This window comes from Tripterygium wilfordii, chromosome 9, assembly GCF_013401445.1.
Source record: "Tripterygium wilfordii isolate XIE 37 chromosome 9, ASM1340144v1, whole genome shotgun sequence".
Taxonomy (NCBI): Eukaryota; Viridiplantae; Streptophyta; class Magnoliopsida; order Celastrales; family Celastraceae; genus Tripterygium; species Tripterygium wilfordii.
Window position 1 is genome coordinate 13,580,810 of NC_052240.1, and position 24,684 is coordinate 13,605,493.

A 24,684-nucleotide genomic window follows, 5' to 3' on the forward strand; every position below is an offset into this window, starting at 1 on the left:
AGATCATACATCAAAAGCAAATGTGCCTCCAATAACAGTAAATATTCACGAGGCCAGGTCTGCAATATTTGATTACCCCCCCCCCCCCCCCCCAACACACCATTTACAAAACAGGGCAAAAAAGAAGAAGCAAGCACAACCTAAGCCCAAATTTGAGTTCTGCAAGCTATACAGTAGAGAAGATCCGACCAGACAGCGTGGAACAGAAAAGATCAGATGCCTCGTGCCTGCTATTAGCTGTAAGATTTAATCATATGAATCTTCGAATGCCACAATAACGTTCTTGCCTATCCATCGAAAGAAGGGAAACTGGGAAAGTACCTCGCTACCTCCAAGATTTACAAGCACACATCATCAAGATTCAATGATGCAGAGCAGCTCTCTTAGGTCTGAACTTTGTTTTAACACCTTGATAATGAAACTTTAAAGTTCTCACTTCTCAGTCTTCAACCTCAGTGTTAAAAACAAAACTTGGAAATGCTGTGGTTATGTCCCTGGAGATAAATATGTGTACATATCAACAGTAGTTTTTACAAATTCTTGGGCCAAGAAAACAGTACTTTTCCCATGGGAGGATGGAAACATAAGGGCCTTAAAATAATTACTTTAGATCAGAAGATACGAAAATAAAAGAAATTAAGCAAGTTGTGTACTTCAGATAAGGAAGAGTCATGTTCTTCAGAAGGGATGGGTGTTGAATCACAAACTCTTTCCAATCGTCTATATTGATTTTACCATCCTTGTCAGCATCAGCATCTGCAAATGTCTGCTTCGAGAGTAAATACTATTACTACCACGATTATCCAGTAGGTGATATAAGTGAAAGCCTGAACACAAAGAAACTTAGAATCTGAGGATCACTTACCTTGTCAATAATATCCTCAAGAAGTTCATCAGGAAATTTCATGTCAGATTCCAACAAAATGGCAATTATCATTTGCTTAACCTGAATTTGTAGAAGGGGGAATGAGCTAAATGCCAAAAATTTGCATCAGTAATAGCATGCATTTAATGGCAAGTATAACTATGCACAACATGCTATACAGACTATACTCACTTCTTCACGCTCAATAAACCCAGTTTGTCTCAGATCATACAGCCTAAAGGAAACTGCAAAAGAATTTGAACATACCAAAGGATAGATATGCCATCAAATTGCCATGTAATGACACAAACCAAAGGACTCAACGCTTAAGCAGTTGCCCTTACAATCAATTTTTTCCTCCATAGGAGCATGTGGATGGAAGATGCAGAGTGCATGGACAAATTCATCAAATTCAATGACACCATTTTTCTTTTCATCAAAAAGATCGAAAACCTACAAGTGAAAGCACAACAAATAAATACACTTAATAATAAATATGGAAACTGTTGGGAAGATGATATTATGGATAGTTGTGTTAGACGAAAAATGTTTGCAAAAATTTGGCCCAAGTTAGCTCATACAACTAGTAAATGGTAAAAGATCAGTAACCCGACGTTTGGCATCTGCCTACAACTTGATAATAGACAGAAAGTAATTCTATGATGGATAAAAAGTTGCATGAGATAGGACCATGTTTATTTTCCATTCAAGGAACAAAGGTTCATTGCATGAATTCTTCCGTTTACGCATACCATAAGCTGCTTTCTCTCGTCATCCCCTGCACCCAACCAACCCCCCATTTGAGGTAAGGAGAAAACTATTAAAACATTATATTACTTCTTAACAAAGGATAGTAGTCTATGTCTTTGCTCAATATCACGTGTGAATGGTATAACAAATTTCTACAGCATCCATTTCCCTGAGATTTAAAGTGTGATTCATTTATTTGAGCCTCATGACGCAGCACTACAAAAGTATATATTAGGAATTTATTGAATTCTTGCCAATTGGTAAATGAAGTAAATCATTTAATTATCTCTACAAGGGAGCATATTAAAACCTCATAGAAAATTCGGTTTCATCTCCAGTTCAGAATTTTGGCAAACAAACTTGTGAAATGTTGCCCTGTGATAGAGTTGAAAGGGTGCAATTTAGAGGTCACATGTTCAATTCCTAGAACAATCTCTCCACGTAATATGTGGGGTAAAATCTACGTACATCCTGACTGTCTCCAACCCCGTCCACTACGAGAGTCTTGTGAATGGGATTGTTTACAAAAGAACATGTGATTCAGTGGTAGATTTCAGGGAGTGCAACATAGAGGTTACATGTTTAATTACTGAAAGTTTCCAACCCCGCCAACTGCGAGAGCCTTGTGCATGGGAGTTGTTTACATTTTTTTTTTACTTGTGACAATTCTCCAAATGCTAGTTAATGTAACCGGTCCCATCCCCTCCCCCCAAGCGGACTAAGAAAGAAGCATAATCATTTTTTGATCTTACTAAGTAGTCAAATGGATACAAACATCCAGTGGCTCATGATAAACAAAATAGAAGCTAAAATTAATCCAAACGATAAAACAAGTATGTAAGATCAAGCACTTACCCTGTCCAAAAACAGATTCTCGCCATAAGGAGTTTTAAACAGAGCTAATTGAAGCTCTTCCTACAAGAAAACAAACATGAAGATAATTCATAACGTAAAACCAAAGTCATGAAAAATTAAAACCACAACCCATTTTAGCACATGTTAAAGAAAATGACACATAAAAAGTACTCTTGCAGTCACAATAAAATGATGGGGGTGGCAAGTGATAATATAAAATTTTAATCAATTTTTTCTCTAAAGAAAACAATTTACCTTGTGAATCAACCCATCATCAATTATGCTACAACTCAACTTCTTATACAGCTCATACAATGCCTCCACTTCATTAACAGTAACTGCACGATTATCAATTTATAGTTAACATAAATTCCAATTCCAAATGCAAATCATCCAAACAGTCAAAACTAGGCATTCTCACGGAAGAGGACTCACTTATTCTACCAAAATCTTAATTCTCGAGTCATTCAACATTCTTATAAAAATTGCTATGGCACTTACGAAAAAAATTTGCTATGATTGGTTGCAAAATAAGCAAAGAAAAAGCAAAATAGTAAAGGCTTCTGTAGCATTGACAGTTATTTTTGTGGGGCAAAAAGCACCAACCCACTTTGTCCTGGTTTCATTTCTTTGTGATTTCCTTCCTTGCTATATTATTGGCTGATGCAACGCTCATTTGCTTAAATCCATTTTGTCAATATTCTGCAAACTAAGAAGCACAAGACAAGGTAGAGAGGGAGAATTACATCGAGTTTCAGAGGCTAGGCGAGCCAAATATGCATAACTGTACCGGCATTGCTTGGTGTGAGGCCGGTGATCAAAGCAATCGACAAAAGTGAAGATCAAAACCTCGAGTATCGCCACTAGTGGTATAAACGCCGCGCAAAGCCGCTCCCCAATCGTCAGAGAGCTCGATCTCTGCTCATTCATAGATCACATAAAAAATGCATACATCAAATCGCTATAGCAAAGCAAACGTTCAGATTATTTAAACACGATTCAAGCGAAAAGTGTAGCGTAGATAAGAGAAACCAAAATTAATCGAAGCGGAAAAACGAAAATGATCGAGAACATACAGAAGAATCGTTGGTAGATTCCATGGCGTTATATCTCCCTGTAAAGAACCCTGCGCGCTTATACTCGACAGGAAATTTCGTGAAGCGTTCGCCTTCTGTCGCCTGGTGCACTCACCAAGCGAGCTGCGTGATCGCGAAGAAGAACTGGGCAATGACATGATAAAGGCCGAAAAAATTACAGCTTATCAAATTTTTAGTTTTTTACCATAAACACACATCTGAATCGCTGGTTTAGCGAAAGCGACGCCGTATTCCCCATGGATTGGAACCATACAAAAAATTTTGCTGACGCTTGTGTAAAAAAATTACGGCAAATACGTAAAGAATTAGCAATTATTAAGCTTTAGTTTCAAACCAGGAATCAGTGGTTCATGACCTAAGCGGTTCATGACTAACAATTGCGTGTCAAGTTACATTTCTGGCTGAGCCATTGAATGTGGATTATGATAATAATATTCCCCAATGACCTAAGTGGGTCATGACTAACAATTGCGTGCCAAGTTACATTTCTGGCTGAGGCATTGAATGTCGATTACGATAATAAGATTCCCCGTGTGTCACATCGGGGCAAGCTAGTCGTACCGCTAGCGGCCAAACGGTTCAAACTGATAAGCCAGCAATGCCAAATTGTAAACTTCCAGTCTATTTGCAAAACTTACACAAAACAATTCAGATATGCTAGTTTATAAGCGCTAAAATATGAATTTCAATTAGAAATATTCTATCTTTGTAAACTAAGTTTAAATAGATTTTTTTAAAGTTTATAAGTTAGTTTATACTACAAGTTTCGTCAAACATCTAACAAGTTATTCGCATGCTTCGTTTGATAAAGCGGTTGTATTGATTTTCAAGTGGAGTTTTCATCTGAGAATGGGAGATAGTCTGGTTGGTCAGGTTATCTGCCCAGGACCTTGAGGTCCAAGGTTCTATTCTCACCAGGGGGTTTGGGATTTGGGTATCCTGTGGGCCTTTAAAAAAAAAAAGTGGAGTTTTCATCTTAGTTATCTCATCGCAGTTTGGAAACGAGGCCAACTCGAAATGAAAGAAATATTGTCTCAACATGACCCATTGGAATCTCCGCAACACTAGCAAGGATGGCTCCAAGTCCTTCAGTAGGGACCACCTCAATGATAATTTATGCGATTGTGCCAATGGAACCGGTGAGCCCAATAATGTCAATTTGTAATTACTTAATTATTTTAAATATATAAGTTTGTTGATTAATGTTGATAATGCAAAGATTATGTATTTTTACCCAGGTGGCATTTGTTGTTCCAAATCATCGATGGACCTAACCATCAACATGCCATGTAGACAATTTGATTGACTGGATTTGATGAAATATGCTTGAGTGATGAAGTTGAAACAAATATGAAGTTCATATGAATGAGTTGAGACAATATGAAATTTGATGACTGAGTTGGAACAAATATAATATTTCAGTGATGAAAAGTTTAATTAACTCAAAAGAGTTTATATGTTTGATATTTGAGAAATCTACATAAGTAACTAAATCATAACAGATTTGACTTTGAATTGCTAAATTGAAATGTTTGAATAGTCAATCATCGATTTAAAACGTGTCAATCCTTTAAGTTACCAACATTACAGATTGAGACGGTTGATGTCATCTATCTAGGGGTGATAAAAAACCAAGATGATATGTGTCTATAATCTAGATGGTATGAGGAGAAGTGTGAGAATCATTTAATACAAAATGGTCCTCTATACTTCTCTTTATGCCACCTAGATTATGGACAATTATGGATATGTAGTGCTTTCGGATAAAAAACGGGTTTTGAGTTCAACAACATCACGTCTTTACAAAATATTTATCTGTCTAGATCTTAACCTGAATTGGATTTCATACATACTTAATTACTTAATTGACCACACATAGATTAGTTTAAATCTAGATAAGTAAATTGGATAATAACTTAATCCGGATTAAAGTTCAGATAAAAATTTTATATTTAGATCTAATTTATGTCTGAATTTGATTTAATCAAGATCCGACAAATTAAGATATCCAGAACGGACATAATTTCGACACCCCTAGCCCTGATGCCATCAAACGATGAAAACCAAACTCCCATATTCTTAACTAGCCAAAACTTCCCTCTAATCACGGCACTGGCCTTTTTCGACTTTAACTAAACTAAACTCCATAATTTCTATTTTTTAATTCATATATATGACCTGTAGTTGACTCGCATGTCACTACTACAGTGTGTCTTCCTAATTTCTCATCGCTTTCTTTCGTTCTGCATCCCTGTGCTGTGTTTCTCCCTCGCTACAGCCGTCCCGTGAATATCGACAAACAAACATTACCAACAGAATCGGAGAAACGCTTTCTGTTCAACCGAAACCACTGCTGCTCCTGCAATGTTGAGGAGACCACTGTTGTTCGCCTCTCGTTTCACTCTCCTTCTGCTTCTTCTTCTTCTTCTCTGCTTCGATTGTTCGCTCTCACTCGCTGCTGACTCAGATCTTATCGATCGCACCAATGCCACCGCCTTCAATACCTCTTCCTCCAAGCCCAAGGACGGTACCTTCGCTGACTTGATCGATCGGGCTCTCGAGAAGGAGTTCACAGAGAATGATCAACCCGAAGGTTAGTTAATTCCTGTTTCTCAACTCACTATATCCGTGTAACTTTTTGACAATTACGGCCAGTGGTGCGATTTCATGAGTTTTGGCTTAGCCGAAGTGAACAGTGTTTATTGTTTTTCGAAGAGCAATTAGTAACCGCTAGATGTACAAAGAAAGAAGTGAAAAGCCGTTCAGTTCATTTCAATAGTTGTTCTCTGCAAATTAGGGTTGCTGCGTTGGCATGGCTTGGCGCAGTTTCGAAATCTTCTAATTGAGATTCTGAATTTTGGACGCGTGATTCGATATGATCTGGATATATTCCTTTATGGTTTCCATCTTTGGATTAATGAATCGCGTCTCACGTATTTCTGCCTTAGTAAAATTGTTAAAATCTGCTCTAATTTTTGAACCTTTAAAAGCTATTTTATACCGTTTCCCGTGCAAATCTAAGGTAGATTGATCCGGACTGGAGTGGATCAATAGGGTTAGGGCATCCAACGCCAAATGGCGCCTCAAAGTTACATCTATTTCTAGAATTTTGGGCTACTTTTATGTTGCTTGTGTCTTATATGGAAGTTTTTGATATATAACTGATCATAATAGTTATATTCACTATGAAGTATTTTTTGCTCCCATTTTCTCGCTCTGGAAGCTGCTGATGCTGGAGGCTTCAACAACAGCGTAGCTGAAAATGAGGTTAGTCGTACCTTTTTGTTTTTCTTTTTGGACAAACAAACACGATATATAGTATAAACAGCTACATAAACATATTTCCCTTCTGTAATTCATGTTGTCAGTTGTGACTAATTGTTCTATTGTCTGAGCGTCGTTTCTCGCTTGCATTGTTGTCATGGTACATTATTTCTTCTTGTACAAATTTGCTAACAATGCAATGATGAAAGAACGGCTGCCTTGCTCTGATTATTATGTTTTCCCCTCATTTGGATACATATAGAACCAACTTTAGCTAGCAGCTTTTGCTGATCTTGTCTTTTCTACGTTTTGTTGCTGTTGGTTAGGCAGTTCTGGAAACTGTTGCCCGAGTTAAGACGAAGAAGAATGACACTAAAGAGGAAAAGTAAATTTTGTTTTTATAGATTTTTTTTCCTTCAACACGTGAATTGCTCATTAGAATAGTAAATAGTTTAGTTTGAATTGTGTGTTTATGTCATTGTGCCGGAAGGTGCTGTCTCATGCCATCACGACTTCATGATTTTATTTTAGGTCATTTCAACTTCATGACGTTTTTGACAATGGAGCAGAAGACACACCTACGCTGATAGATCGGAAGGTATTATTCCCTCTCTTAGAACATCTCCATTTTGATATCTAAGGCGATTGTTTGAAAGCAAATTGTTTGTTGTTTGTTTTCAGGATAATGTCTTCATCATATCTAATTTTAAGACAAAATATCCAGTCCTGCAACTTGATATAAGGTGCACTTATTTGTTATAGCCTATAGGTTATTAAAGCATCATTGCTAGATTCAACTGATAACTGATAAGTGTCTGAGTTTTCTTTTTCTTTTTTTCTTGCAGATTGATATCAGATTTGGTTGTTGTCATCGTTTCTGCAACTTGTGGTGGCATTGCGTTTGCATGTGCTGGACAACCGGTCTGATTATAGTTGTTCTAAGCTTGGATTTTAAGAAATCAAAATTCTAGGATATGTATTAACTCAGCACCATGATATTTCTCTGACCTAATTGTTGTCCATGCTAAAATTACAGGTTATTACTGGATATCTGCTAGCAGGATCTATTATTGGACCAGGAGGGTTTAATTTTGTTAGTGAAATGGTGCAAGTATGTACTATTTTATTGCTTCCATAAATTTTTTGAACCGTGGTCTTTCTATAATATTTACTTTGCTGATTTGCTTGAATGAGCTCATTATGTATGACACATCACACATAGTTTCTCTTATCAAAAGATCATTGAGTTATTTCTAATTCTACTATTGAATATTACTGTTTCCAGTAGTTTATAATTAAATCAAGCTTCTCGTTGTAGTGGTCTTTTTAATAAGAGACATTCTGAGGAGACATTATGTTATGATCTCTCGTTCGTTGAGATTTTTCTTCTCTTATATTATCGTACTGCTTTTGACCTGTGAACATGTTCATTAGGTTGAGACAGTGGCTCAGTTTGGTGTTATATTTCTTCTTTTTGCACTAGGCCTTGAGTTTTCGACAGCGAAGGTAGACCATACTCTTTTTGCCACTTCTTGTTCCTTTCTCGTGTTAGAGGTAAATATTTGTATGTCAAATTATGTTCTCCTTAATTGTAGCTTCGAGTTGTCAGAGCAGTTGCTGTTCTTGGTGGCCTGCTTCAAATTTCCCTGTTCATATGCTTGTCTGGAATTACAGCCATGGTATGTCAAACTGATTCGTACATAAGTTAAAGTAAATTTGTATTTGTAGCTCTTTTCTTTTTCTGTTAAACTATCTTTAGTTAGGACTTATTTCGAAATTTTTTGTTCAATTAGAAGGAACTTAGTTTTTATCAAATTTCGTTGAGATAAAACTTTTGATGTACAAAATAGAGACATACTGGGTTATATATGATCCTTAACTTAGTAAAGTATCTAAATTGAGGGGCCATAGAGGATACAGTATAAGGATAATGCTGGAACTCACTTTGATGATGGGTAACGGACGATGGTCTCAACCACTTGAAAATGGCACAATAGTCCATAATATTAACTTGTATGGTGTTATGGAGGTATTTGTTCTTCTTCAGTTTGCACCTTAAACCTCATTCATATTTGGTAGTTGCTGTAAAGATCTGTCTTCATTTATGTGTGTGTTTTTTTGGGCTCGACGCTGACATATCTGTCTTAATGTTGCATTTTTCATTCTGTGCTGTATGCAGTTATGTGGTGGTAAACCTTCAGAGGGTGTTTTTGTTGGCACATTCCTATCGATGTCTTCAACAGCTGTGGTAAAACCTTGTGGATTTTCGACATATTTTGCACTTGTGCATAAAATTGTTTGTACTGTTGTTGTCTGTATGTTCATTTGTTATGTGATTCTCTGTAATTCCAAAGTTGTACACCTTGGGCTGCAGGTATTAAAGTTTTTGATGGAAAAGAATTCTACTAATTCTCTTCATGGCCAAGTCACAATCGGCACTCTTATTCTGCAAGTATGTTCTTTCCTCTCATATAATTTTGCGATTTTTGGCTTTCCCATCTTCTTCTTGAATCCCACTTGTTTTTGGTGACTACTGCTTTCTGGCCCTCAAGTAGTTAGTGTCAATTGTAAAATCGCAAATGAGTCTCAAATAGTTTCCCTTCAGGACTGTGCTGTTGGTTTGCTGTTTGCTTTGCTTCCCGTTATGGGTGGAACTTCTGGTGTTCTCCAAGGAGTAATATCCATGACTAAACTGTAAGTACAAATCTTGTCTAACATTCTGAGTGTCATGACAACAAGAGTTAGAGGTCAGGTTAAATGTACTTTTGATTCAGTCATCCATTTTGAGAGGTACTCTGGCCATCAGTACTGGTGATTAATTCTTCTTTCAACCAGGTTGGTGATGTTGGTTTCCTTTTTGGCTGTTTTGTCGGTGATCTCTCGAACTGGTGTCCCTCGCTTGCTTAAATTGATGATAAGCCTGTCATCTGAGGTACATAATTTTTTAATGAATTGAGTGTAGAATCATGTAATACTATTTTCTCTTGATTACCAAATCTATGTATATGTATGTGAAACGCAATACATGGATCACAATGAATTTTTCCTATGACCTCATTTTCATTTGTGCAGACCAATGAACTTTATCAGTTGGCATCAGTCGCATTCTGCCTACTTGTAGCCTGGGTTTGTTCTGCTTAATACTTCTTTGTTTCGAATGGCGCTTCTACTTTGACATGAATCTGTATCATTTTGTTTTATTCGCAAAATATTCATCTAGGTAGTCCCATTTTTCCAGTAGAATATGATCATCTCTAATTCCTTTTCCCATGATGGTAATTAGTTGGATCCATGGTATTTGGACCGCTGAATGCAAAGAGTACCGTGGTAAACTAATGAAATTTGGTGCTAAAAGGTTGAGCTTATGAGACATGTCATTACATAGCTTGCATCTTTTGATAGACCACCGGCATCTTGATGCAACTTTACATCATTTAGCTTTCTGGAAGAGATTTGAAGCCAGTTATGTTTGAGTTTTGATTTCATACGGATTGCCTATCAAGTGGAGCTATTGACTAACTGGTATGATGATTTCAGTGTAGTGATAAGCTGGGTTTAAGTCTAGAACTGGGTTCATTTGCCGCTGGCGTGATGATATCAACAACCGATCTTGCTCAACATACACTGGAACAAGTAAGGCAATGTAACTCACTGCTTTAAGATTGAAATTTTATAGTTAGAAGAATTAGACATGTTTAATCGAGTTTTTGGTGATTGCAATGAAATTGTTGGTAGAGAAGTCCCATGTGCATTTGTATGAGCTCATGTTAGGGCTTTGACAATCTGTTTTGATGTTTCCTTTACCAAAAGCTTGGGATCCATGTTAAACTCTCCTTTTCTAAACTTACAGACTGAGATGGGATGGATCTATGCATGCTGAAATCTAATCTTATTGACCTTGCTTCCCTTTGAAGAAAACCCAATGAGTGTCAGAAAAACTGCCATTAACTTAGCAATATCTCAATGCTTGCTGCCATTTGTGTTCTGACTTGATATTCATTCCACTATCATGGGAATTACCATAGTGCTCCATAAACCTGTTAATATTTTGGTTGAATAGTCAGGTCATATAATTAGCTTAATAAGGTCCATACCCAGGGAATCGCTGTAAGTCTGCCATAAATTCGTTAATTCTTTCCCAAGAGTTCATAACTCTTGCTCAATAGTCTAATCAAGTAATTGTTTTGTTGCAACCTAGGTGTCATTGGTTTAAACCACATAAATAAGTCTCTCTGCTATGTGAATACTTATGCTCTTCCCATACCTAGTATCACTTTAAGAGCTTTGTGCACTGGGTGTAAACTACTGTAGCCATTATCTTTCCTCAAGTCCCATGGCAATAACACCATTGCAATTGCTCTTATAGTAGCTGGTTAAGAGAATCTTAATGATGTCATCCATGCTCTCATCTCCTCCCCACTTTTTTTCTTCCTCCCATATGATATGTGATTGTGTGAAAGACATGATTATATGTTACAACTGGTGCCATAGTAACATGAAAGTTTGCTCATCATTTGAGGCATTTGACACACGTCTTGTTAGTTGTATTCGTAATCTTTTTGGTGGACCCAAAGCTGAGGTTTTTTTTTTTTTTTTTATGCAGATTGAACCAATACGCAACTTTTTCGCAGCTCTATTCCTTGCCAGCATTGGGATGCTGATTAACTTTCATTTTCTATGGAACCATGTTGATATATTGCTGGCATCTGTTATATTAGTAATTATTATAAAGACGGCTGTAATAGCTACTGTTGTCAAGGGTTTTGGCTACAGTAACAAGACTTCATTTCTTGTAAGTTTTTATTTAATTACCTATTAGGTAGCCTAATTTTTTGAGATCACTTCCTGAGAGAACTTGGGTGTATCTACTTGTATAGGTTGGAATGTCTCTGGCACAGATAGGGGAATTTGCTTTTGTCCTTCTCAGCCATGCTTCCAATCTTCATCTAGTTGAGGTTAGTGTTGCTCTTGCAACAATAACATGAAAAACTATATTGCTAAGGAAAGTTTGCAATATCAAACACTTTCACTGTCCACTTCAACCATTAAAAAGAGTCTTTGCTCATGCGATTCAGATTTCATACCCTGTAACTTCTAGAGTGAGATAGGAGACATTGTAGAAATAAATTACTGAATGTTTTCAGGGGAAACTTTACATGCTGCTGCTTGGGACAACTGCTCTTAGTCTGGTATGATTTCTTTCGATTAATTTTGAATTCTGTGACTTTCTGTTTTACAATTTCACGAGGTATTTTGAAATTTTAGTTGTTCTTGCTCTTCTTTCTCTACTACCAGCCCTACAATCCCTGACCTGAAGATGGAGGGAAATTCAACTCCTCCATCAAGCCAAGGGAAGCCAGTTGAATTATTTGGCTTTTAATTGGATCCCCTAGTAGGTGTTGTATCTTAACCATGTTCTGGATGCATTATTGTGAATATTTGTGATGGCTGATGAGCAGTAATTTAGGTTAAGCAACTATCCTCAAGGGCTTTGAGGCCTCATAATTTGATTTACAGTTGCTCTTCTACATCTACTAACATGTGATGGAAATTGTGAATCATACTCTTCAAGGAAAAATTGTCCTGTTGTCTCATAAAATACCTAAAGCCATTGTTTGAGAATTGAATAACTAGGAGCGGTGGCATAAGATTTCTACTTTTACATAAAATATCATGTATATGTGTGTGTAGTGTGTAAAAAGCTCATCTGTGTCTCCACGTTTAATCTTTTGCCCAGATAGTTCTTGCTCTCTAATCCTAGTTAAATTTATACAGCTTAGGGATAATGTAATTTGAATTTCTGAACTTGTCCATATTGTTTATGTGATGGGAAAGCAGTCAAACAGAAATAACTGAATATGAAAAATCGAAGGTTTTGTTGAGTCAAGGGAACAATTTGATGTGCTGGTGCTAGTTGAAGTGTGATTGAACTTTCTCCAAAACATATTGTGCTGCGACAATAATTCTTCTTATTTTAATCTTATGATGGGATAAACAATATACCTGCAGGTTACTACACCTCTGCTTTTCAAGCTAATTCCTGCTGTTATGCATCTTGGGTTGCTTTTACATTGGTTCTCTCCTGATAGTTCCATTGAGGTAAGATCAATGCAATACGTCAGTACGCAGTATTGTAGCACTGATCCCCCTTTCGATGAACCTAGAAGCCATGTCATCTATGATTAACCCCTAATTCTTCTCAGCTTTGTTCTGAAGGAAATCTGAATATGTTCTTGGTCGTTTCAGATTGCATTTAAAGGTGACAATCTCCGGTCAGACAGTGGTAAGCAGCGGATTGCTTTGGTAGTCCAAGGAGCTCATGACTCATGAACACCATATGTAGATGAACTGAAGTAATGGCCAGTTTCACCTACAAAGCACTTTTAAGCTGTTGGCAGTTTTCACCACAGCGCAAAAGTTGATTGACTTAATTTTCTCCCCTTATACGAAGCTCTTCGAGGTTCTCGTTTTCTGTAACATATTACTAATCTAACTAACAAATCAAAATCAAGATTGGAAGAACTAGGAAGACATAATCTAACTGCTTGAAGGAAGGTCTGATGAAGATTCGCCCAAGATTCGGGCACTCATTTTTTCTCATCATTCTTTTAAATGTATCATAGTTTTCCGTTTGCAAGTCAGTTCCATCGTTGAATTTTGGCAATGGTCTTTAGAAATTGTACAAATGTCAAAATGTATTGGGTTTTTTGTATTTTTATTGTAAGTTGTCATTTTTTTTTAAAATCACAATATTAGAAGATGAAGCAATGCCAGTTGTGTTTATAATCATCGCTGATTTTAGAGATTGTAACACATTCATTCAAGGTTTTATGGGAGTATTACTTGATTCACTGCTTCAGGTTTATGGGTTAAGAAGTTTTGTCAAATCCGTACGAGTCTAACTTTGTTTGACAGGAAGTTCGGTGCTTCTCGATGAAAATTAATTCAGCGGATTCAAATATGATTCAGTGTGTGTACATGAACTGGACATCTCACATTCAACTCTTTTATGTGTGTAATTGCATTCAGTGTTCTTTTCATTCGAGTGTTCTTTGGTGACCATATCATAGTACGTCTTAGATCACTTTGTTTGATTTTTTTAATGCAAGGATTGCCGTCTTGATTTTCATTTTTCAATCAACTTATGTATCAGGGCATATATTATTTCTTGAAAATGTAGGATTTGAGTTTTTTTTTTTTTTTTTTTATAAATTATAATAGGTAGATATGATTCATGAGAAGTCAGCTGACATTTATAGGTTCCACTTTTGGTTCATGTTATGCTTCTTGGAATCTGCAAGGCCAGCGAATCAAAAACGTGAAAAACAACAGAAGAACTAACTAGAAGAAGCTCAATTCCCCTTGGATGCACAAGAGCATAAAAGTAAACATATTAAGACAAAACGATCCGGTGTATAGCCAGTCATTACTCATAGGGAATGTAAAACAATTACACAACCAGCGCTTACTTTGGTAGATCTTAGAATATCAAATAAAACAGGTCATAAAATTGTCTCAAATTTAAATTTATAAATTTCTGTGCTTTACACTCCCAATTCCCATTTAAACTAGAGTTTGCACTCGTGCGATGCACGAATAATGAAAGAATTTATAAGTTCAGGGAAATGAGAATTCGAAAAAGTGTATCCATAATCCTGTTTGTCATAAAATATTAATCTAAAAATATTTTGTTAAACAGGGATTAAGTGATCGTTATAAACAAAAAATATTAAGATAGAATGATATACGAAATGACTCCCAAGGATCACATATTACTTTTTGAAGTTATTCTACCGTGAGATATAGCTTCTGGAGATACATAATCAATGGAATAAAACAACCCAACAATTGACTCAGTGAACTTGTCAACATAACTCAATTTAAAGTCTATGATTTTCAATGGAGAATCTTCAAAAATCATTCAAGTAAAGATAGGTCGTTTCGGGCTTCTAAGCCTCATGGACATTATCACTGTATCATTGTTATGAAGATAGAAGAAAACAAAACAGAAGAAGACTCAATGATATGGTATGACATCATACTCCGAAATAGTTGTAAATTTGTTTGTATGTCACAAAATTAAATTAACCAAAGACAACACAGATATCCATGTCTTATATAGATATAGATAGATAGATATAGCGACGGGACAAAACTTCCCTATATTGTGATTGGAACAAGTCAAGGTAGGCATCCTGCATACATACATAATAATATACTCCATGTGATGTAACTCCAACAAGGCCAAGAGTAGAGTAGCTAGCTCTACTCACTCTCCACTGCCAATGTAACGCAAGGCCCCCTCAAATGGCCACGTTGCGATTGTAGAGAGGACAATTAGGGGAAGTCCAAGAAGCCTATTTGTATGTCAGATTAACATGACCCTTTTAGTACTTTTTGGTCATCCCGTCCCTGTCCTGCTCATCTCTCCCCCAGCACGAATAAGGACACAAATGTGGCACTATGGGAGTCCTACCAAAAACATCATCAGTCTTTGCTTCCTTCCTTCATCTTAATATCTTATACTCATCTCTATCCAAATTAGTAACAATATACCTCATTTTTTGCCAAAATTACCTCATAAAAGTATTGCCTTTCGGTTACTTGTAGATTGCTTAAAATAGGGGTTATATGGGTTCAAGGGTTTGAATCTTTGTCAACAAAAGTAACAAACAATGGCATATGCGCATGTATATTCGGATTTCTTCTAGTTTTGGCCATAACCAAGGTAGTGAAAACGTAAGATCGGATCGGAATCGGAGAAGGGGTGTAAAATCGGAATCGCAAAATCGAATCGTAAAATCGTAAGATTTTACATACAATGTAAAAATAAGCATATTTTGCAATCCTAAGACATGTAACAAGAATAACATAATGCAATAATAATTAGATAATGCCATACATGTTCAAAGTTCTAACAATCAAACATACTAAAAATTAAACACATGCTACATAAATTCAATCTCATGTTCCAACAACAAACATACAAACTAATAAATTAACACAAATCATCAAGATCATCATCTTCACCACTCCCACCACCATCACTCCCATTATATTCATCTCCCTCTCCCTCCTCCATATTCACATTTTCTTCTATATCTTCATCCTCAATTGGGTTGCTATCAAGTTCAATTGTCATATCATGAATCCCATCATTTCCAACCGGTTCAACAATTTGAGCATTGACATCCTCATTAGGAGAAGGAACATCCACACCTCCCTCCGTGATCCATTCATTATCTGAACCAATATCTTCAAAGGTTGGCAACTCCATACTTCTAAATTTCTTATTCTTCAATTTGGAATTGTACATCACAAACACCAAGTCATTCATCTTCTTTTGGTGAAGACGATTCCTTTTCTTGGTATGAACCTAAAACCACACAATGAGTTAATTGAGAAGTATTGAAGTTCCTAACATTTAACAAACAAACTTAAAAAATAAACTCGAATCTTACCATCTCAAATGCACTCCAGTTACGCTCGCATCCAGAAGAGCTACAAGTTAAACTAAGCACTCGAATAGCAAATCTTTGAAGTTCGGGAACATCATCTCCATAAGTGTTCCACCAATCAGCAGGATGCTTTTTCTCTAATAAATCCCTAGCATCAATCCTAGAAAACATACATTGACCATGATGGAATATATCAAGCTGTGAGATTATTGTATTTCTTTCATTTCGTTCCTTCACCAACGTATCCAAGCTATCAAACAACCCATTTTTAACCTCCTTATCATTAGGATTGAAGCTTGGACGATAATGAATTCGGGGGTTTAGATAGTGGGCTGCAGCATGTAATGGCCTATGAAGTTGCTTAGTCCACCTCTCATCAATAATCTTCCAAATAGGCGTATAACTACAACCAAAAAATAAAATAATTAGTATTTGAAAAATTACAATGCATATGGTATGGAAAAATTACTAAATTTACTAACTTTCTTGCCACATTATTGAAATTAGCTTGAATTTTCTCCTTTGCACAATCCATCTCTTCATATAAGAAAGGCATAGCGGCTTGCTCATCCGAATCCACCAAGCGAAGCACTTTCATCAATGGTAATGCAGCCTTAAGACATATGCCAACATCTCTCCAAAATCTACTATCAAGTACAATGTTTTCAACCCCTTTCCCTTCTTCAGTGCGTACAAACTTGCTTTCCTTCCACTTTGAAGATGAAAACATAGTCATTAATGCACCCTTGTGTTCACTAAGGCATCCTAAAGTCAAATATGCCGTAGCAAACCTAGTAACAGCAGGTCTAATCAAATCTCTCCCCTCGGTAAACTGTTTCAACATGGAAATGAGCAATGTTCTGGAATATATGTATGTGGTTATCTTCCTACCTTGTTTGATAGTCACACGATGGACCTTCAATTTCTTCTCAAAATCCTCCAACATCAAGTCTATGCAATGTGCTGCACATGGTGTCCAAAATAAATGTTTCCTCTTCTCCATCAACAATGAACCTGCCGCCTTATAAGATGCATCATTATCAGTAATCACTTGCACAACATTTTCTTCCCCAACTTCCTCAACAACCCTATCCAACAACTCAAAAATTTTTTGTGCTGTTTTTGAAAAATCTGACGTGTCCAAGGACTCCAAAAAGACAGTCCCTCTAGGACTATTCACCAAGAAATTGCATATTGTTCTCCTCTTTTTATCTGTCCAGCCATCAGACATAATGCTACACCCTACTCTTCTCCATTCAGCCTTATGTATCTCAATGTAATCCCTCGTCTCCTTCACTTCCTCATTGAGCATAGTCTCCCTAACTTCATGGTAAGAGGGAGCTTTAAAACCAGGACCATGTCTAGCTACCTCTTCAAACATTTTTGTGAACTCTGGACTTCTGACTGTGTTGAAAGGAATACCACAAGTGTAAAGCCACCTCCCAATACTTCTACATGCACTTTTTCTCAAATCTTTCTTGAATAGCTCATTCATGGTCACTTGAGTAGAATTTTTTTTCCCTTTACCCTTATACATAGCTGATGTCATCCTAGTTTGAGACTCAGGTAGTGTTTCACTAACTGAGCTCCCAATTTCATGTTGACGCAACAAACTCTTCCTTTCCTTAGCTTCCATACCTTGAGACAAAATCTCCAACATTCTCTTCCTCACATCATCGGGTACACTTCGACAAGCTCCTACATTATCGTTTGTACAAGCAAGGTGATGCTTAAAACGATATATACCTCCGCTGCTAATTTTGGCACAAAATTTACATTGCACCTTCTTTGCATCATGACCAACCTCAATACCATATTCCCATCCTATATCATTTCTACTCCCTGAAGCATTTTTTCTCCTAATACTTGCAGTTGCATTTCCAGAACCAGAAGTTGACATTTTATTAATTGAAAATCAAAGAACTGCATACCAGAATGGTCGAGGTGTAGAATAGTCACAGAGTCAAGAGAAACTTCAGTATCAGATCACTATTGCATCATCTCCAGGACCACTTGTCGGCGTCTTCTCAGTTCTCAGTCGATGAAGTATTCTAGGTTAGAAATTTCACGAACTGTAATAAGGAGTTGGCTTGGCTGTATAAGAACTTGGGCTAAGGTTGAATTGGGCCAGAATAACATAAAAACTTGGGCTAAGGTTGAATTGGGCCATAATAACATAAGAACTTGGGCTAAGGTTGAATTGGGCCAGAATAATATAAGAACTCAGAATAATAAAAATTGGCCCAAAAAATAAGGCCCAGTCTAACACATAGGCTTATAAGGACAGTTCTCAAGATCGTTAAAATCGTGTATAAAATCGCGATTTTAGCGATTTTAACGAGTTTAAGCGCGATCTGCGTCGATCTTGATGTGGCAACGAGTTTACCACTATTCTACTCGAAATCTTAGGTAAGATCGTAAGATCGAGCGATTTTACGAGCATAAGCGCGATTTTGACTACCTTGGCCATAACGCCTCATCATATACCTGTTTTCAACTTTGTATTTTTTCAAGAGTCGTTAGTACTTATTTTCTGCATACATACATACATGCAGAGCTGTACCATATCTGTTTCCACTCAACTTTGCAAGAAAATTTTCTCCTACTATTAATAAGCATGCCCATATGTACTTGTTCGATTTGGGTGGTTTGTAGAGATGTCAATTATACTTATACCCATTGGGTACCATATATACCTTACCCGTATGTGTATTATATTCCCTACCCATATAGGTAGTAATTATACATGGGTAGGGGTACCCTACTTTTGTTATCCCTAGCAGTGGCAAGCGGGCAAGGTTTGCAAAGGAAAGCAGAGTGGGATTTGTTAGAAAAGTCACATGATCCACGAACCTCCAGCGTTTCCTTTTCAACGATCGCGACAATTCGTCCCTTCATTTTAGCCTCACCGTCTGTTTCATTCAACTCAATTACCTTTCTGTTCCTCTTTTCTCTTCTTTATTACACTTATGTCCCTTCCCTTATTTGACTACTCTAATAGTACTAACTATTAAGCCTCTAACCCTAAATTTAATTACATGAAAAAAGGCATAAATAAGGTCTAACCATGGTTAATCTTGCAAGTTCCAAAAGGGTAAAGTTTCGAGAACAAGACTTCTTATGCTTGCATGTTAGTGACTAAAAACTAACTAATTGATATGTAATAATACTAATTACTCATTAGAAAATGATTAAAAGTAAAATGATTTCTATAAAGGGCATATTGGAATAATGCAGAGACATGGATGTTTGAGCATTTGCCCTTTGTCATGTTCCGACAAAAGATACTCAACATATATAATTATATATACCCAATTGAAACAATAAAAAAGACACAACCTTTCCCAATGTGGTTATTTTGTGGTCCACCCCTAATTCTCTTGCATTAGCAGTACACACTTATTTAAGGTAACGACAAAACAAATGGTTAAAAATAACTCAAAATCCAAGGACATATTTGTCCTTAACACATAAACCCACCAAGATAAATACCAACCCCCTTGGTCTACTCATTAACTCATTTTGTTCTTGTTCTTCTTTCTATCTGTATGCCAAAATTAAGCCATGGAACCAACCCCAAAAGGCCTAACCCCAGAAGAGTACACAGACCTCAAACCTCTCATTGACACATACCACAAATTCGAGCCATCCCAGAACACATGTGCATCCCTAATCACACAACGAATCGATGCCCCAGCCAATGTTGTGTGGCCTTTTGTTAGGAGTTTTGAGAATCCACACAAGTACAAGCACTTCATCAAGAGTTGCCACATGAGAGGTGATGGTGGTGTAGGCAGCATGAGAGAGGTAACCGTGGTTTCAGGGCTACCGGCCTCGACAAGCACAGAAAAGCTAGAGATTTTGGATGATGAGAAGCATATATTGAGCTTTAGAGTCGTTGGGGGTGAACACAGGCTCAACGATTATAAGTCTGTCACATCTGTTAATGAGTTTAACAAGGATGGGAAGGTTTACACTATTGTTTTGGAGTCCTATATTGTTGATATACCAGAAGGGAATACTAAGGAGGATACAAATATGTTTGTGGACACTGTTGTCAAGTTCAATCTTCAAAAACTTGGTGTTGTGGCGATGGCTTCTCTTCATGGACATGATTAAATTAATGAATGGTATGGTGGGTATTAATTTAATTTCTTTGAAATTAATCGTAGTGGTTAGTAATGCTTATTTTCTGCTGCAAGTTGGGGTTTTTTTTTTTAATTTTATGGGTCTTTCTAGTGGGTTAGAGAGCTGGATTGGTTAGTATATTTTTAGTTGAATTTGATACAATAATATTGTATCTTGTTATTCCAATGTTATGTGTTTTGGTTTAATAAATATCGATGACGTTTCAGCACAAAATGGTCCAAAGCATGCATCAAATGGTATAGAATGTCCACTTGATGAAGAGTACTGACATCACAGCTTATTTTATAGCATGTGCCGTTGCACTGCGAATTCTTCAACCAATGTTTTTGATTAATAAAAATGTTGAACCACAACCTTATCAATAGTTCAACCTTTTCCAATCTTGTCCATAGTCCATACTTTTTCACATAGGAAATTATTCAAGAAATTATTGTTTTGATGGGTTCTGATTCACTAGTATTTGTTTGTACACTCTAATATTGAAGTTTTTTGTCTTGAGAAATTTGAAGTGTGATTTAGTAGGTGACCAATTTGGTGAAAAGTTGTGTAACACCCACCTTTTCATGTGTGGCTTCAATGTCAACCTTGAATCAAAAGACAAGGAAGATACTCTCGGTCCTCAAAGCCCTCGAGCTCACAAAGATACTCGTGGCTCCAAACTCCTTTAGAATCACAAATGATCTCTGGATTTCTCGAGAATCTCTCAAGAAAGAAAATGAGTTTTCGCTCTCTAGAATCTTGTAAGCTCTCAAAGATCAAATCATCAAGTCGAGAGAGGAGATTTGTGTGGGGGGATGATTAGAATAACCTTGGATCTCAACCTAACTTTGGATAGTACTCCCAAGTTCTAATTTTGTGCAAAGAGGTGGTTTAGAGTTGAAGAAAAGCTAAGCTTTTATAACAGTCCCGATGGACGCCCCTTCAAGGGGCATTCAAGGGGACGCCCTAGCGGGATGCACCGAGGGATCACGTAGCAGAAATGGTGCATATGCCAGGGGACCCATCCAGGAGGCTGCCCCGAGGGGGTCCTCTGCGGAAACCTGCAGTGATGAATCCAATGACAATAAAATTGACCGGAGATACATGCTCGGTCCGAATGAGTGTACCAAAGAAATCTCTACGAAAAGCCTATTCAATTAAACCGGTACTCGAAATTTAGGTAGAGAGGAGTCTTATCCACTTGCTTTGGGTTGGCAGTAGTCAGTCCTTAGCATGAGCAAAGTGAAAACCAAATAAAGAAAGGAATATCAATGAAGAATGATGTGAGTTCGGTACCATGCTTGCAAGTTTCCCAAGCATGAAAACACAACATGGTTATTCAATGCTCCAAAGAATTTGACGACACAATGCAGAGGCTCATGCGATTTATTGTTTAGTCAGTCAAATACGTTTGTATCTGTGCCTGTGTGTGCATTCTGCATGCTTGTGTACATTGATAAATCCATGAACTACAAGGCTTCTAGCCTTATATTGCTCTCAGTACTAAGAAATAAACACAGCAAACCAGTAGGAAATGTAACATACTAACCTGTAGGGAGGTGACATGCAACAATATTGGCTCCACCGCCCCAACAGCATTCTCAGAATTGTATCTGATTTTTGAAATCAATAAATCAGGAAGTACAACACGTTGATAAATTTATGAAGAAAAACAGAATGGTCAATTCACTACAGTAAAGCTATAAGGTGACTAATTTTAACTTGAATGAAACTAGAAGCAGAGTAGAAGATTAACTATCAGGCACAAATTATGCTTGTTAAACTTAGCAAATTCACAGTTTATGTAAATTTGCACCACTTAATGTAAACAAAAAAGTACTTGAAATACTACTTAAATCATATGGTAGAGAAATTGTGAAACCAACAGTAACAGGACCAAAGTTTAGAGTTGGCCCTGAGACATGTTACGAAATGTATAGCCCCATCACTACAGAATGGACTAGTGCTTGATCAAATTAATTTCAACATCAAAGCTCATTGTGAAACAATATAGCTTCGTAGACAGTAATCATGCAGTCTGAAGCATTCCAGACTTGCATAGATATATTTACTTGATGTGATATACATATTTCAAAACAACAATGTCATGACAGGTAAATAACATGTTAACACAAACAATATGCTATTCTTTTCGGGACACCAAAAGCCAGCAAAGGATCTAAATCAAAGTAAGCATGAATTCTTACCAAAGAAGTAAAGATTCCGAAAACCATTGATCAGTTGAACCGCATTGTTGCGCAGTTCTTCCTCAATATCAGCACAACCTCAACAAAAACGACTCAGTCATAATAGTTCCAGCCAAGTAACCCAACACACATCCCTCACAAACCCTTTCACGAACCCCATCCCTAAAAGAGGGAACAACGCCCTCGTAACCTTCCCTGTTTCACAGTTTTCTCCTACTCTCTCCGCCATCCTCACAATGGCACACCACCAAATCCTCGAAACATGAGCTCAAACATTCCAGCTCACCTTCTTCCTCAAAATGGGTACCACAACAAGTGCTAATATAACCAAAAATCCTCAATCTCTCCCCTCAACTCCTTGTCAAACACAACCACACGGTACAAATCAAACATGAACGGAGCCAGTGTTGCCATCTTTTGATTCACGTTACACGAATCCGAACAAGAAACTATCACCCGAAACAATTCTTTAACAATCAAGACTGGCCTAGAGTAGACTTGACTTTTGATCACTAAACTCCAGAGAATGAAATCTCAACGCCGAGTAAAACCACACAATTTCAAGCGAAGGATCGGGTAAACTCATCAGTAAACGACAGAAAATCGAGGTAAACAAATTGCAGAAATTCCTATCGCCGTTCAATGTTTGGATAGGAATGTTTGCAGTAGCTTTTTGAAGATCAGAGCAAAAACCCTACCAATTCGCGGTTATTTAGGATGTTGAGATGGGGGAGGGAATTTTGGGGCATTTGGTAACGGGACATGTTTTGACTTTTGAGTTTGCCCCTTTTTTCTGTCTTATTTTTTTTTCTAATTCAAATTTTAACACGAATTCAAAAATTATTTATGCAATTATTTTATATATATATATATATATATATATAATATCAAATATATTGAGTAAATATATATCGACTGAATTTTCTTGTTGTGAGAAAAAAAAAAAAAAAAGAAGCTTAAAAACAGTACAATCGATGATAAGTGATAGCTGATAATTTCACGAAATGATAAATATCGTAAAATCAATGAGAATTTAATTAATAAAAATAAAAGCATATATTTAATTTTTGTGTGACCAAATAACTTTCTTAAATTTAGGTTTTGGATTGTGTAAAAACACATCATAAAACTTTATGCACGACGATCATATCTTTTGTCATGGTTCAAGGCATAAGAATTTAGCTCTTGATTTGGTAAGTCTTATACTTCATAACTAAACGATAACGATATGATACACTTATACCGTGTTGAAAATGATTGACTTTTCATTACAAAATGAGATTATGGTAAATCATATTAAGACATATGTATTTTAAATTTCACACAATTTTCATAGAACGTGTGACATATAAACCGTTATATGAATCAAACTTACATGCACCACACATTTATCTTTCCCCTCTATTTTTTTTAAATGACGATAAATCAATTTTTCACCCATGGTAAAATGTCAAAAAGAAAATTAAAAAACGAAAGGAGTTAATATTGAGAGTTGAATTAGACCCTTCATCGGAAAACGATTTCTAGTCAAGTTTCACACCTCTAAATAGTTACATCCCATCTTTTTTCCTATGAGATACAATAATATTCATCCAAGCTAATTTACGTCACATTTTTTTGATACAAATTATTCCAAAGACATGTTAACCAAAATGTTAATTTTAATACTAAACTTGAAGCTTACAATAATTAATAAATCATTAAAATGCTATTTTACTTTTAGATTTTTTTACTAACAAAGTAATTAAGGAGTAATTTTTTTGAGCAAATTAAAGTTCTTGTGACAACGCTAAAAAACATAATAATATGGTTACTTTTTAATAACTCTCCTTCTTTTGGTAGTTTATTTCGGGATCATTGTTATCTACGCTAAACAGATCCTAACCTCATCCATAAAGTCGACAAGATATCAAATATTGAAGATATTATTAATGTCATGAAAATAATTAATTTATTTCCATGTTCATTCTCACAAGAAAAAGATAAATAGAATATAAATAATTGCCAACAATATAAAGTAAATTATTATTATTTATCTGATAAAATTAATAATCAGCCGA

The 24,684-nt window shown here is 36.4% G+C and overlaps 4 protein-coding genes across 8 annotated transcripts; 2 read left to right on the top strand and 2 right to left on the bottom strand.

Annotated features, from left to right (window-relative positions):
- Positions 1-78: 78 nt before the first annotated feature.
- On the bottom strand, positions 79-3,707 carry LOC120005570 (calcineurin B-like protein 10). 3 transcript variants are annotated; one of them, XR_005469833.1, is made up of 10 exons: positions 3,547-3,707; positions 3,217-3,388; positions 2,726-2,808; positions 2,471-2,530; positions 1,210-1,318; positions 1,058-1,110; positions 866-946; positions 654-766; positions 322-494; positions 79-227 (listed from the first exon to the last, which is right to left on the bottom strand). XR_005469833.1 is itself a non-coding variant. In XM_038855275.1 (9 exons), exons 1-9 carry the CDS (start codon positions 3,568-3,570, stop codon positions 440-442), a joined length of 750 nt encoding a protein of 249 aa, XP_038711203.1. In that variant the 5' UTR covers positions 3,571-3,707; the 3' UTR covers positions 79-439. The 3 variants fall into 3 exon arrangements, 1 of the variants encoding a protein (XP_038711203.1); XR_005469832.1 differs by having other exon boundaries at positions 79-237; XM_038855275.1 differs by having other exon boundaries at positions 79-494.
- Positions 3,708-5,767: 2,060 nt separating this feature from the next.
- On the top strand, positions 5,768-13,690 carry LOC120005569 (K(+) efflux antiporter 6-like). Of its 3 annotated transcripts, XM_038855272.1 has the most exons (20): positions 5,768-6,160; positions 6,791-6,834; positions 7,158-7,216; positions 7,363-7,429; positions 7,513-7,574; positions 7,677-7,752; positions 7,868-7,942; positions 8,266-8,337; positions 8,427-8,510; positions 9,011-9,079; positions 9,206-9,283; positions 9,437-9,525; positions 9,667-9,763; positions 9,904-9,957; positions 10,369-10,464; positions 11,435-11,623; positions 11,709-11,786; positions 11,976-12,020; positions 12,841-12,930; positions 13,078-13,690. In XM_038855272.1, the coding sequence occupies exons 1-20, from the start codon at positions 5,932-5,934 to the stop codon at positions 13,159-13,161; spliced, it is 1,737 nt and encodes a 578-aa protein (XP_038711200.1). In that variant the 5' UTR covers positions 5,768-5,931; the 3' UTR covers positions 13,162-13,690. The 3 variants fall into 3 exon arrangements, with proteins under 3 accessions (XP_038711200.1, XP_038711201.1, XP_038711202.1); XM_038855273.1 differs by lacking the exon at positions 7,158-7,216 and having other exon boundaries at positions 6,023-6,160; positions 6,759-6,834; XM_038855274.1 differs by lacking the exon at positions 7,158-7,216 and having other exon boundaries at positions 6,063-6,160.
- A 1,997-nt stretch (positions 13,691-15,687) lies between these two features.
- Positions 15,688-18,719, bottom strand: LOC120005351. The gene is made up of 3 exons (XM_038854939.1): positions 16,772-18,719; positions 16,293-16,692; positions 15,688-16,207 (listed from the first exon to the last, which is right to left on the bottom strand). Exons 1-3 carry the CDS (start codon positions 18,187-18,189, stop codon positions 15,830-15,832), a joined length of 2,196 nt encoding a protein of 731 aa, XP_038710867.1. The 5' UTR covers positions 18,190-18,719; the 3' UTR covers positions 15,688-15,829.
- Positions 18,720-19,791: 1,072 nt separating this feature from the next.
- On the top strand, positions 19,792-20,757 carry LOC120006393 (abscisic acid receptor PYL2-like). Its single transcript, XM_038856420.1, has one exon. The coding sequence runs from the start codon at positions 19,854-19,856 to the stop codon at positions 20,406-20,408; it is 555 nt and encodes a 184-aa protein (XP_038712348.1). The 5' UTR covers positions 19,792-19,853; the 3' UTR covers positions 20,409-20,757.
- Positions 20,758-24,684: the final 3,927 nt, after the last annotated feature.

Bases quoted from the DNA above. Each gene is read 5' to 3' on its own strand.
- LOC120005570 (XM_038855275.1), bottom strand. From the start codon at position 3,570: ATGGAATCTACCAACGATTCTTCT. The intron at 2,809-3,216 runs GTAATTCTCCCT...ATAATCGTGCAG, and splicing joins CCTAGCCTCTGAAACTCGAT to TTACTGTTAATGAAGTGGAG. The intron at 495-653 runs GTACACAACTTG...ATTTATCTCCAG, and splicing joins ATGACTCTTCCTTATCTGAA to GGACATAACCACAGCATTTC.
- LOC120005569 (XM_038855272.1), top strand. From the start codon at position 5,932: ATGTTGAGGAGACCACTGTTGTTCGCCTCTCGTTTCACTCTCCTTCTG. The intron at 6,835-7,157 runs GTTAGTCGTACC...GCTGTTGGTTAG, and splicing joins ACAGCGTAGCTGAAAATGAG to GCAGTTCTGGAAACTGTTGC. The intron at 8,338-8,426 runs GTAGACCATACT...CCTTAATTGTAG, and splicing joins TTGAGTTTTCGACAGCGAAG to CTTCGAGTTGTCAGAGCAGT.
- LOC120005351 (XM_038854939.1), bottom strand. From the start codon at position 18,189: ATGTCAACTTCTGGTTCTGGAAATGCAACTGCAAGTATTAGGAGAAAA. The intron at 16,693-16,771 runs GTTAGTAAATTT...TTTTGGTTGTAG, and splicing joins TTCAATAATGTGGCAAGAAA to TTATACGCCTATTTGGAAGA. The intron at 16,208-16,292 runs GTAAGATTCGAG...GTGTGGTTTTAG, and splicing joins ACTGGAGTGCATTTGAGATG to GTTCATACCAAGAAAAGGAA.
- LOC120006393 (XM_038856420.1), top strand. From the start codon at position 19,854: ATGGAACCAACCCCAAAAGGCCTAACCCCAGAAGAGTACACAGACCTC.